The sequence below is a fragment of the Gossypium arboreum genome, chromosome 5 (genome assembly GCF_025698485.1).
Source record: "Gossypium arboreum isolate Shixiya-1 chromosome 5, ASM2569848v2, whole genome shotgun sequence".
Classification (NCBI taxonomy): Eukaryota; Viridiplantae; Streptophyta; class Magnoliopsida; order Malvales; family Malvaceae; genus Gossypium; species Gossypium arboreum.
The window spans coordinates 8,116,239-8,130,564 of record NC_069074.1 but is presented as its reverse complement, the minus strand read 5'-3'; the positions used below and the strand labels follow the sequence as shown (position 1 = coordinate 8,130,564).

General features: G+C 29.7%; 1 protein-coding gene and 1 long non-coding RNA gene across 5 annotated transcripts; both read right to left on the bottom strand.

Annotated features, from left to right (window-relative positions):
* Positions 1–8,731: 8,731 nt before the first annotated feature.
* Positions 8,732–9,786, bottom strand: LOC128293088 (uncharacterized). 2 transcript variants are annotated; one of them, XR_008283132.1, is made up of 2 exons: positions 9,193–9,786; positions 8,732–9,116 (listed from the first exon to the last, which is right to left on the bottom strand). It is a non-coding gene; the product is annotated as an uncharacterized LOC128293088 (long non-coding RNA). The 2 variants fall into 2 exon arrangements; XR_008283133.1 differs by having other exon boundaries at positions 9,197–9,786.
* Positions 9,787–10,016: 230 nt separating this feature from the next.
* Positions 10,017–14,147, bottom strand: LOC108486322 (ruBisCO large subunit-binding protein subunit alpha). 3 transcript variants are annotated; one of them, XM_053028424.1, is made up of 9 exons: positions 13,968–14,147; positions 13,791–13,857; positions 13,477–13,660; positions 12,275–12,396; positions 11,951–12,158; positions 11,684–11,829; positions 11,240–11,546; positions 10,706–11,157; positions 10,017–10,517 (listed from the first exon to the last, which is right to left on the bottom strand). In XM_053028424.1, exons 3-9 carry the CDS (start codon positions 13,532–13,534, stop codon positions 10,230–10,232), a joined length of 1,581 nt encoding a protein of 526 aa, XP_052884384.1. In that variant the 5' UTR covers positions 13,535–13,660; positions 13,791–13,857; positions 13,968–14,147; the 3' UTR covers positions 10,017–10,229. The 3 variants fall into 3 exon arrangements, with proteins under 3 accessions (XP_052884384.1, XP_052884383.1, XP_017645805.1); XM_053028423.1 differs by lacking the exon at positions 13,791–13,857; XM_017790316.2 differs by lacking the exon at positions 13,791–13,857 and having other exon boundaries at positions 13,858–14,141.
* Between the last annotated feature and the right edge of the window lie 179 nt (positions 14,148–14,326).

The following is a 14,326-nucleotide window of genomic DNA, read 5'->3' as shown; positions in this document are numbered from 1 at the left end:
ACGGACTCGATCACCTCTAAAATGATTTTTTTTCATTTCATTCCTTTAAATTTTAAAAATTTTAAATTAGTAAAGTTAAAATTATACTTTTGTTTCCTAAAATTGTTAAATTTTTTATTTAATCCTTTAAAATTTATAAAGATGTAAGTTATTAAAATGGTGAAATTGTATTTTTATTATCGTAAAAATTACAATATAATCTTAGTCCCTTGAAAAAAATTTGACTTCGCCTTTATGTATTGATAAAATCGTTAATAAAGTTAGTGTCAAAAATTAACTCAATACCAAGTCAATAGAAATGATAATAACATGGTAAATAATTGAAATGCATTTAATATTATTAATCAAGGAGGAGGCAAGTAAGGGTTGTCACTTTAAAATGGAAAATTTATGTTTTAACCCTTTTAAAATTTAAATTAATTTTATTTTAATTGTACATATTGCTTATAAATTATTATTAGATTCAAATATTATGTTTCAATATATTGTATAATATCTTTAAATGCATACATATATTTTAAACATATAATTTTTACATGATAAAATTTATAGTTAACTAAATTACAAACCAAATATCCAAGTCATAAAAGTGATGGTAATAGGTTCGGTTCTCGTATCGATCTTATATTAACATTAATTGGCAGGGTATTAAAGATGTTAGTTCAAGACATTTGATTTTTAGTAATAAAATTGTTGGAACATGGAAAATACACTTTCTCCTTTTATTGTTATTGAAGTTATAAGGCCAGTATTTTATTTGGTGAAAAATGTTAAGATATTTTCAGTGGAGTTTTATTTGCATGAAGTTTAGAATAGGTGTAATGCAAAATATATATGATATTGTTCAAAACAAGATTGAGTAGCAAAACAATCCCCTTTTATTGTAATTTTTGAAACATAGCCAATGGTGAATCCATGATGATTAATGTGTTTGAAGAATTATCAACCATTGAGAAATTGACCAAAATCGTGAAAATATTACCAAAACAGTATTGGATTGTGTTACGTGGCTCTGGGCAAACTGGCCATGAAGAGGAAAACCAGTCAAACCAAAACAATTGATGAAGTATCTAAACCCACTTCCTTACCCTTTAAGGTTTAATGAAAATAAATTAACTTTTAAAGTTTATTTATTTAATTTGTTTAAAGCTGCTTTTAATGAATTTTATTAATTACTTATTATTCTTCAATTTTTGTATTCAATCATTTTCAATTTAAAATATAATATTTTAATTATTATTAAATTAATTTATAAGCTACATATCATGTTCTAATTTAATCATATGTTGAATATAATATATTTTTCAATTAGTATATATAAAATTTTTGTTCAAGTTACAAATACAACCATATTGCAATTACAACAAGTACATGCACATAATTATATAACTAAAATTAATCGATCAAACCAATAACTATAATACATTCAAACTCAATTATGGTAAGAGATAAACAAGAATAAATATATACTAGTATCCTAAATATGATTTACAAACAGACGGACTATAATCTAAGATCATAGAGTTTTCAAAGTTTTAGTCTTGTCATTAAATTTCACACACAAAATAAACATTAAAAGATGGATTTATCTTTATTTATATAGTGCAATTAAAGTTGTCTCAAGAGATGTTGCTGTCGGTGGAGTGATCAAAGACAATCAGGGGAGGTAGATTCTTGAATTTAACAAAAGGTTGGGTCAATGCTCTGTTTTCAATGCTGACCTTTGGGGTATTCTACAAGGTCTGCTTCTTTTACAAAATAGGCATGATGATAAAGTGTTGATCAAAACGAATAGCATAGAGGTTCTTCAGGCCATTCAGGAAACTTTAACATCGACATCTACCTAAGCTCTTATCAGACGTATTCATTAGCTGTTGTAGGAAGTTAGTCAATAGGAACTTGAGTATATTCCTAAAGAAGATAACTCAAAAGCTGACTCAGTCACCAAGATAGCGTTCGAAAAGAATGAAAGCTTATAGCTATTTACAGAAAATCCATTAAATTTTACTAGATAATTGTACTTAACTTATCTAATTTTTTATCAAAAAAAAAAATCATTGGTTGTAAGTTTATTTAAAAAATGTTGTTAATCATAATTATATTTTATTTTTGCCTTCTAATCTATTTTTGTTTATTTTTAATATTTTTATGCAAAATATATGTTAACTATTTAAATTTAAATTTAATTATATATATTAATTTTGAGACATTCTTTTTTCTTTATTCCTTTACATAAAAATACATCTCAATATTAATAAATAATTGAATCAAATATTTAGTTGAAAATAAAAATATTTTTATGAAAAACCATATATTTAATTAATTAAAACAGAAAATAATAAACAAAATAGAAAATACATAGATAAATAATATGCTCATAATTATCTTTTTAATTTATTTGAAGTTCCATGGTTGGTTTTGTAAAGTTCGAGCAAAATGGCCACAACAAGTTCCTCCACTTGGCTTAATCAACTTATCTTCAACAATAATCAAAAGAAAACCTATCTTAAACAAAACTATCTAATATTTATAAAATAATCCAATGCTCATCTATATTAATATCGCATAAGCTCTTAAAATACTCGTTAACGTTATAATTACAACAATTGGATATTGTTATCAGTCATGGACAATGACCAGGCACCTTGTCGTTGTGCTTTGAGTTGTCAATCTGTGCTTTTTCATATTATAATGCCAACTTTGGTGCGACATAACTTGGAAAGTGTAAAACACGGTTTGAACACGCCCACGGTCTAACGCAGTAGGGGAGAATTTCAAGGCTACCTCATTGCTCTTGGCTTTACCTTAACGACTTTAACTAATCCCACTTTATAAATAAACAAGCTACGTTATCAACCGCCCATCGATATGACCTGTCTTAATATTAAAGTCCACTTGAGAGAGTTAAACTGGATTTTCTTTTTCTTAACGGGGAATTCAAGTGTTGGTAAACGCTTCAGTCCTTTAAAATATAAAATTATTATTTTATTTTTTTAAAAAAATTAAAAATTTAATTTTATAAAAATAAATTATACCTTAACCTCTTTTAAAATTATAAAATTTAATTTAATCCTTTAAAATTATAAAATATAAATTATTTAAAATTAAATTTTCATTTTACCCCTGAAAAATTTTCGGAATTCACACTGCCCTAACTCTCAACAAAAATATATATTAATTTGCAGTTCTCTACGTCTGACTCTGCAGATGATTCGATAGGATAGGGCGATGGAGTTTATGGATTTTGTCGCCTTAAGTTATGCAACATTCCTAGCTCCCACGTTGAGTAGTAGACTTTATAAGCTGTTCGAGATAGTGGATGGTTGGTATCCTTTGATTTCCTATTAACTTCCCAATATATATATATTATCAATGTACTGACAATACCACATAATTAAAATTAAAATTAATTTTTGAATTTTTTCATTGACAGCGAATGGTGTTGTAAATAATATTTATATAGATATTATATTATATATTATATATTTTCAAATAAAATATATATTATTAAAGTTTTATGTTATTTATAATATATATAGAACAATCACATATATATATACAATGGAAAAGAAAGAAAAATATGATATAAAATTAAATAGAAGTGTTTTTATTTCAATGGACACAACTATTCATAGAAAAGGTTGTCATTTTTAAAGGAAACGTTGTGTCATTTCAAAAAATACGTAGATACCTCGTAGTACTTTATATATATACACAATAATCAAAATTGAAAGAATTTTAACTTCGATTTTCATTGACAATTCTTTGTTACGATGATGGTTTAAAATGAGGTATTGATAGAAAACTAGTAGATTTTTGTTCCTTTATGATGAAAGTATTTGCTAAGTTCCTTTATTATAAAGATTAGTTATATTATTAAATAGGTAAATTTTGTATTTGTCCAAGTAACAAGAAGTAAATAAGGTTAAATTTAACATTATTGTTTAAATATATCATTCATTATTAAATAAAATTAATATTTAATATTTTATAATTGTATAAATATTTTTTTGGAGTTGAATTACAAATAGAAAATATATTTCATATAAATTTTAAATAATAAATATTAACTTTTTAAATTTAAATAAAATCATTTAATAGTAGAGAGATTGATTTGAACAAGTCATAAAGTGACCTTACATATACTTTTACCTCAAAATATTTGAAATTTTAATGATTACAAATGTAATTTGCTATACTTCAATTTGGTTATAATGTCCAAATTAATACTCAAATTTATCTTTTATCAAACATTTAAGTCTATTTTTCTAACACCATTAAAATAAAATGATTTAAACCAATCAGATTGTTATACATACCAAACATGCTAAGTTAAATAATAATAAAAAGTATATACAATCTGTTTTTATATAGAAATAATTAAAATGTGAAAAATTAAAAAGATATAAAAATATAAAATGAAAAAGAAATATTTAACAGTTTGAATGTTAGTCAAAGCCTTTCAAAATTCAGTAAATTTTTTATAATTTTTGAAATTTATATATTTATATTTATATTTTTATTTTTTAAGTTTCAATAAATATTTACATTTTTGAATTTTTAAAATTTAAATTCAACTGATGATATGTAATGTATGGTGCGAGTAAGAGCTAGTTTGGCAATGCTTTTGCAAAGTGCTTTTGAAAAGTGCTATGAAAAAGTGCTTTTAAGAAGTGTTTTTGAAAATTTTGGTTTAAAATTTGAGTGTTTAGCATTCTTGTCAAAAAGTACTTTTGAGAAATAAAATGTCCATTTTAAACATATTATTATCAAGTAATAAATATACATTTAAATAATATTTAAATTAGTTAATATTATTATATTTTAGTAAGAATATAAAAATTTATTATAACTTCTTGTTAATAATTTAATATAAAATATAAATTTTAAATATTTTAAGCAATAAATATTAATTATTTATAAAATTTAATTAGAATATATAAACTATATTTTAAATATTTAAATATAACTATTAAATATTTGTAATTAGTATTTTAAAAATATTTTTTATTTTTAATTAATGATTTTAACATATTTGTAATTAAGTACCAAGAAAAAAAGGAAAGTACTATGTTATTAGAGGGGTGAAAAAGTAATTAAGCACTAAAAATGCTTTTGGGAGAGGAAAAGCTAAAAATTTTAGCTTCTCCTTTTTCAGAAGTACTTTTCAAAAGCACTCCTGAAAAGTTAAAAATTTCAGCCAAAAATAACTTATTATGCACAACTTTTCTTTCAGAAATGCTTTTAGAGTCAGAAGTACTTTTGAAAAGTAATGTAGAATCGTGATTGATTGGCATCATTTCAACTACATAGAAAGTCAAATTTAAATAAAAAAATTAAATATCTGTTTAAAAATTGAAACTAAATTTAGGTATGGATAAATATATCTACCCTTTAAAGAAATAAGAAAGGTGGTTAGAATTTCCAAGTGTGAATAGTGCGATTGGCAAAAACCTTTGACGAGGTAGGTAACAGGACTAAACTCCAAATAAACCAAAGGAGGAAAACAGTATGGGTATGGGTGCACAATCCAATGTGATGGATGAACTTAACTTTTGTCCCCTTCTCCACTGGGAAAATTTTCCAAATATTACAGCGGTGTTGGCGCCCCCATCCATGGGTCTGCGCCAGTGCATTTCATGTGTTTATTTTCATTACAATTTCTTATCAACATATAACATTCAACCAATACTAATGAACGCATGTTTAAAATTGTAATCTGATTTTTGGAGAAAAAAAATGAGTAATACGTTTAAAAACTCATATTATAATTAAATTGAAATGGATACACATTTATTGTGTTATTGTTGTGGCAAATTACCATTTACCCAGGGGAGATGGATGCCAATAATAATAAAATTGAATGTGGTTTTGAAGAATACGGACATCGTCAATTCGACAGGTCTTGACTTCCAACAATCAAAGAAAAAGTCATATATTCCATACCCAGAACAAGGGGCCTTTCATATTCTATAGAATCAAAGGAATATATAATAAAGCTTTAAAATGTCTACTAAACATTGTTGTAATTATAGCAAAGCTAAGAAGAAGATGGGAAAGTTGAAAAGATACACGCAAGGTATACATTAAATCTTGAATTTAAATGAAATTTGGTTTTGTTTTTTCATACAATCTATTTATTTAAAAACACGCTTTTATATTTTTATCAGTTTAACAAAAAGTTTTCAATTATGTGATTTTCTTCTTCTCTTCTACCAAGTTTAAAGAGAGAATATTTGTGAGTCAAAAATGTATAATACCCTCTAAATAAGGTATCTATATATTTTTCTTATAATTTTATTTACTTTTATAAAGCAACAAATAATTTTTATGTTTTGATAAATTTTAAAAAATTGCATATCCAATAATAAAAACAATAAAATTCTAATTTATGATATCATCATTTTCTTCTCTCAACTTTGATCACATTTAATTTTTATATAAAATTTTAATTAACACGTTATAATTTAATATAATGAATATATGAAAAGAATATATTCTGTTAGATTCTCCATTATACGAAAGTTCACTATCTACAATATATATAATTTTCCTTGGTTGAAAATGGATTGCAAAGAAAGCATCGGTGGTGGAGAGAATCGTTGCTTTAATCTGCGTTTTCAACATTTTAGCAAAAAACATTTAGCTTTTAGCTTGAAGAATATTGAATGAAAAACCTGCACAATATGTTCTAAAAAGAAAAAAAAATAAAATCCATTTACATGCTAGTTGAGACCTATCCAAGGATAGCATCTATACTCTAATTGCTAGTTAAATATATTTTTATTTATTTAAAAATATAAACATAAATAAAAATGAACATGATGCATAAAGAAATATAAGTGAGAGACTTGGTTACTACATTGCTACCAGAATTAGAACATGAAATTCGAAAAGGTAATATAAACAGGGTTCGGAATTAGGCGTGTTTATTCGATTTTGAATCAAAAAAAGCAAAAAGTTATTTTGAGCTGTTGGGCAACCAAAATTTAAATTTTCTCGGGAATCAATCACGTCCAAAGGGAATATATACTTTATTACTAGGAGGCTCGCATATGCACACTTTCCTTTTTCTTTTCTTTTTTTCTTTCACACACTAATTTAAATAACCTTCCAATTTGTCATACAAAAAAAATTCCTAACCGTTCACCCTTTTTAAGTTTAAATTTTTGCTTCGAGTTATTTGCTTGTCGCAATTTCTCCACCATTTTTTTCATAATTTTATTTTATTTTTAATTTCATTTGTTTTATCCATAATTCGGTGGTTTTATTTTGTCCCTATTTTTTTTTACTTCACTTTTGTTTTCTTTAAAAATAGAGGTAATTTTAATTTTTAATTTTTTATTTTTAGTTATATTCTGACGTAAATGTGAGATTTATCAATAAAAGGGTGACATCAACTATATTGGGAACCGATTTTGAAGAGTTTTATTATGATAGATAATAGTGATAGTGATAGATTTAAATATGATGAGAATGATAAATCATTTAAAACTTGATCTTTCATGGATCGTTGATGTGGTGGGTTTCTTGGGGCTTTTGACAATTTTTTCTTATTGGATCGATATCAATCATCAAATCGATTTGATGATGCCGAGTCTAAGATGCAAATTTTCCACAATTTAATCAAGTTGATGCATTTTTAGTTAGTTTTTTTCTTAAATTAATCCAATATTGCATTTACTTCCATTTGCCTACTTTCTTTTTTAGATTACTTTACTGACATGCTATATGTTCATAATAATTTATTTATCTTTTGTATTATGTGTCATGTCTTTCTCATGATTCCTATTAATAACAGTATTTTATTAAAAGAATAACCTTCAAATTTAGAACCGGGACGATATGTGATATAATCTCACAACTAATTTCATTTAACTCCATTTTTTTAATAAAAGGAGACGAATAGGATTAGGTTAATTTTAACCAAAAGCAATAAAACCTTAAATTTCAAAAATAATTTGTGTCCAAATTGTTGAAATATTTGAAAAATAAATATTTATTAATTTGGATTTTGTCACTTAATTACACAATTAAAGGAAGCGGGTATTCGGACTCCAGTGTTTAATTTATTAGTCAAAGTTGTTTATCACACTTTCACGATTTAGTATTAAATCTTTGGGTATTACTTGTTAGTGGTGTGTTGTATAAAAAAATAGATATTTGTTTTTTATCAGCTTTTATAATTATACTTTTGTTATATAATTTTGTCTTGGGATTGAATCAAAAATAATTTATTGAAAGTGGGTATCTACTTTTATAAATATATTTATTATATACTTTTACTTTATCCTATGTTGTGGATATACTGTAATTTAATCTAGTTATTATTTAAGAGTTTGCTTAAATTAGTGTCACTCATCAACTAAATTCCAATTTAATCGTGAAATTATTGAAATCCTATTACTTTTATAGAGTAATAGATATTATTTTTCCTTTTATATTTCATATAAAATCTAAAATATACATACACAACTAATTGAATACTAAAATTATAATATTAGAACTCACATACCACTAATAGGAGTAAATAATTATCACATATGCACACACCACTAGCATACAATTCCAGTAACTCAATCTTGTGATATGAGTACAGGATGAACATACTTAGCAAACGCTGGTTTCAAATATATATATATTTGAAATCTAATTTTCTTTTATAATTTTGTATAATCTTTTAAGTTTGTATATATTTTAAAATTTTGAATTTATTTAAAAAAATATACAATTATTTAAAAGAAATTCATATGACAAAATGTGATATATTTTAGCCTTAAGAATATTACAAGAATTTACCAAAATAATGGAGATGTTACATACGTTAGAGAAAAGTACCAAACCAGAGAAAAATAATAAAGTAACAAATTGAAAGAAAGTGGTTTGTGATTCATGTAGGCCCTTCTTTTCCATTATAAGGGAGAGGAAGTTGAGGCACGTGAATCCGTCTGTCTTGTGGTTGTTGAACTATTAGAATGCATGCTTACTGAATAATACCACACGCTCTTGAACTCGAACTATCAATGTCGATAATGTGTGAATAAGGCCTATCCCATCTATCAAACATACATTTGCACACATCCCCATTTGTTTCTCAACTTCACGTGTATCCAAATCTAAAAGAAGAGGTTAAGGGTCATTGTCAATCTAGTTTTGAATGTTCAATGTGAAGCATAGTGGAGCAGTTATTACCTACCAGACCTGCTTGTCGTGATAGAAAATGCCCAAACAGAGAGTTTTATAAACGCATTGAATTGGAATCTCGAAAGGGACGGGGACCATGGCCAGCCGCACCATAGCTTTCATAAAACACCAATCATGTGATGTCTAATAGATTCTTATCTTCGGACCTCTTGATATCGACTTGCTTTAGAGGATATTCACCACGTGGGACCAACGTTGGAGAAAGTAGCCTACATAGATAAATCGAGCAAATTTTGAAAAAAAAACGAAGGAAAAACATAATTGAGACGATGCGTGATTTTCATGAACATTTACCCCTCAAGAAATTAAAATCTTGAATAGTTGGAGATATGATGTTATTATTGATGGTTATCATGTACCATCAATTAATGTCTGAAAAAAAGTTTGACGTGCACTTGTAAATTACTGAGAATTGTGCTAGAGTCAGAGACGTTTTTAATTACCCTACATCTAAAATGCTTTTAAGGGTCCAACAAAATTGAGTGGCCCTACCCTAAGTTGACTTGCTCATCATGTCTGGTAGAACTGATCAATGGTCCACCACTAGGAAATAAGGGGTGAAAGTAGAAGCCTACTTACCACTGGATTGAAAAAAAAAAAAAAAAAACATAGGAAACGGATTGTAGCTTCCTATAACTTTGCTGCTAACCAAATACTTTTACGGAGTTCTCCGTGTCTTTAGGTTCTACCACCAAAGTACAAGTAGCTTTCATGTTGCAACGTTTGTTAACTTGAAAATGATGCAGGCAAGCAAACCTAATCATACTCTTTCATTTCCTAGGAAAACTTCTAAAGCAAAATCAGTGGTTGAGTTGTATGTTTGTAAGCATGAATCATAAGCTTCATATTTTCGCAATCCCAAGATAAAGCTGTTTCGTTATTAGTCCATACAAGAGAAAAACAAAAATAAAAGGAAAATTTTCTTACGAGGACAATCTCTATTCATTTGGCATTTTCTTGTGATTCACGGCAAGAATACTGCTCTTCATCTTCGGAAAACCTAATAAGCGCATATATCCTACTCATTATACAGCAAGACCTGATGGAGCAGCAGCTGCGGAAGCCTTTGGCTTAGGCTTCTCAACAACAATGGCCTGAGTGGTAAGGACCATTCCTGCAACTGAAGAAGCATTCTGCAGAGCACATCTTGTTACCTTTGCTGGGTCGATAACTCCAACCTCCAGCAAGTTCTCAAATTTGTCTGTCATAGCATTGTAACCAACCTCCCATTCACTACTCTTCACCTTCTCCACCACCACCTCACCTTCCATTCCTGCATTTTGAGCTATCAACAAAGCTGGTGCAACCAGAGCCTGCATGCAAGAAAATGAATCGGCATAGTTTTATATTTGGAGCATTAATGTTCATCAGGTTAAAAGCATATGGTATATCACGAGTACCAAGTCTCACTGACTGCTAGTTCGCATTTATCAAACATGGTCCTTAACGGGTCACACTAAATAGAATTTTCATTTTGACACCAAAGCTTCAGCAAGTTTACCTTCTGCACAATGTCAGCTCCTAAGCGCTCATCTGCGTCTTCAAGCTTCTCCTTAATTGCAGGAACACAACTTGAGAGATGAACTAATGCAGCACCACCACCAGGCACAATACCTTCCTCTATGGCAGCAAATGTAGCATTCTTTGCATCTTCAATCCGTAGCTTACGATCCTCAAGTTCAGTCTCTGTTGCAGCCCCCACCTTAATGACTGCAACACCACCAGATAGTTTGGCAATCCTTTCTGCCAATTTTTCTGAATCATAGACAGAATCTGTCTGAGCTAGCTCTTTTTTTAGTTGTGCCACCCTAGTTTGTATCTCATCCTTTGAGGCTGCCTCAGCAATTAGTTGAGTCGAATCCTTGGTAATGATCACCTTTCTGGCAATACCAAGCTGCTCAACTGAGGTATTCTCGACGAGCAAACCCAAATCACTAGCTTGGAACTCAGCACCTACAGTTTAGATAATGAAATAAACACCATAAATCATGGCATAATGTTCCATCAGAAAAAAAGGATATTGTAACTAAGATACCAGTCAGAATGGCAATATCTTGAAGGAGAGCTTTTCTCCTTTCACCAAAACCAGGAGCTTTAATGGCTGCAACATTGAGAATGCCACGCAGTTTGTTCACCACAAGTGTGGCCAGAGCCTCTCCACTCACATCCTCAGCAATTATAAGCAAAGGAGATCTTAATTGAGTGGTCTTTTCTAACAGGGGAATGATGTCTTTTATAGCTGAAATCTTTTGATCAGTTACCAACACTCTTGCATTCTCAAACTCACAAACCAATTTCTCCGGGTTTGTTACAAATTGTGGGGAGATGTAACCTCTGTCAATCTGCAAGTCCAAAGAAAAAGAAACAAAGATAATTCGAATAAAACCAGACTTCCAACTGCCACCAAAATATCCAGGTTACTTATAGCAAGTGAAAAAGAAATAATATCAGTGGGTTATATATCTAAAACAAGACATACCTCCATTCCTTCCTCAACATCAACTGTGGTCTCAAATGAGGATGATGACTCAATGGACAAAACACCATCAGGTCCAACTTTGTCAATTGCATCAGCAATCATTGTTCCAATAAGGTCATCATTTCCAGAAGAAACAGAAGCCACAGCTGAAAAGCAAAAAGCATAAGTATTGCATTATACAACAAATAATAAAGAGAAACTTGTTCGTTAGTGCCTAGTGGCACATTGTTTTGGTGTGAAAATATGATTTATAATTGTGCAAAATACCTTTGATATCATCACGACCTTTAACAGGCCTGGCCTTCTTTTCGAGTTCTTCCACCAACCTTTGTACAGTTTTATCAATACCCCTCTTTACTGAGACTGGATTAGCACCAGAGGTAACACTCAGAAGTCCTAGTTTGATTATTTCCCGTGCAAGTATGGATGCCGTAGTTGTCCCATCACCAGCAGAGTCATTAGTTTTACTAGCAACCTTCATCCCACAGCCAAAGGGCAACAAAAGATGTCAGTTCCAATGACCATTGTCAAGGTGAGATTCAAGACTTGCCAACAAATATAATCACGAGAACACTAAAATGATTATGGGACCTCTCTAATAAGAGCTGCACCAGCATTTTCCATGGCATTAGGAAGCTCAATTGCTCTGGCTATAGTCACTCCATCATTGACTACCTTTGGACTTCCATATTCATCCAAGACAACATTCCTCCCTTTAGAATACCCAAACATATTACAGTTAATACAATTGATACTAGCAATCATTCAAAGATAATACAAAAGCAACTACAAACTTTCTAACTTCTAAGTTGGAGAATAACGCATTAGTTAAAGGCATGTACATGACAAAAAACCACTAAATTGAATTATCAAGACAAGAAAATGAAAGTTGAAACAGAATTGAGGAAGCAATGGACTTGATCTGATGAGAAGGATCAAATCAGCATACCTTCATTAATCAAGAAGTGAGCTATTTATACATCAATGAGCTAAAGTACACATGCACAAAATCCACCAACTGAGTTAGTCATGAATCTAGCAAATATGGTAACAACTGATCTCAACTGCTTTGACCACAGTCACTGTTTCTTGACTGATACTCTAACAATACATATATACATGAAACGATTATGAGTCTGAGCTGCACTCTCTAAAACACGCAAATCACAACATTTCTGACATTTTATTCTATTCAAATGTAGGGATAACAATGGAGGGGGCGGGGCACCACTACCGCTCCACAATTGGCATGCTCTACTTCCCCACCCGCCCCATTCCACTATGGATACATAATCTTGACAATTACTATCATTTCCATGGATGTTTGGATGCATCCAACCCTGCCCCGCCCCACCTCACTCAGCTTCAATTTAATTTTTTCTATTTATCTTTTAGTTTTTCAAAATTTTCAATCATTTAAACTGTAAGTAAATATTTACACATAATTCTTTAAAAAATGATTTTTTTCTATATTATGTTATTACAATTCAAGGAGGGACGTGCAATTATCATAAACGTTCCATACCCACTATGTAAAAGAAAAAATCCACCCAGCCCCATCCCACATCCACTTTTCAAATAAATAAAAAAACAATATCAGGAACGAATCGGTTCGGAATCCATCGAGCAGCTCGGATTTTGCAATCATATTCGAATGAGCGGATCAGCTTTTTATTCCTTTAGCCAGAAATAGAGTAGACTCGGGATAATATTTTAAAACATTAAAACATAAATAACAAGATTAGTTAAGGAAACAATGAATAATGAACTATGATGGGGAAAAAGAAAGTTACCCCTAGGACCAAGAGTAAGGCCAACAGCATCAGCAAGCTTATCAATGCCAGCTTGCATAGCAGCCCTCGAGCTCTGGTCAAAAGCAATTTCCTTTGCACAAGCTCTTACACCAAATCGGCTATTTCCTTGCCTATAGTTTACTCTTTGGTTCTGGCGCTGATTTCCCCTCCTACCCAGACTCCCCTGCAATCATAAACAACAACCCCATTAGAAACTCTAAAGAACACACATGTTTCATCACTTCTCCAATACCCAGATACAAAAAAAAAAAAAAGGAGAAGAAAAGTTCCAAAGGCATAAGGTAACACTGCACCTCTCAGAAACCAGTGTTGTAGCAGTTAACAGTAGGGAAAATGAAATGAAGGAATGAAAGGAAATACCTGTTTTGAGGTGCAAAGAACAGAAGCAGAAGAAAGAGCATTAGCAGAGGCCATTTTCGAAGACCAAAAAAGCTAACTAAGATCACAAAAAAAAAAAAAAAAGGCGTTACTTTTTCTTGCTAGTTTTGAGAGAAGGAGAATAGGGAGGCAGGTAGGAAATTAATAAGTTGCAAGTACGTAGAGTCTCTTCCGGTAGGGTTTACCTTTCTTTCTTCCTTTTTTTTTTTTAATGAAGAAAGAAATGCTTCTAGAACCTCCTTCCATTTCTTGCCGCTCTCGTCTTTGATTGGGCCACAACGTAGTAGAGCGACCAAACTCATATTTTGAATTTTTTTCTTCAATTCAAAATTTGTTAAGTCTATTTAGTAAAGAATTTCAGTATTTTAATTTAATTAACATTATTAAAATTTTTGGTTAAATCATTAATCTACCAACAAATTAGAAAAAACCAAAATTCAAATTCTTGCTT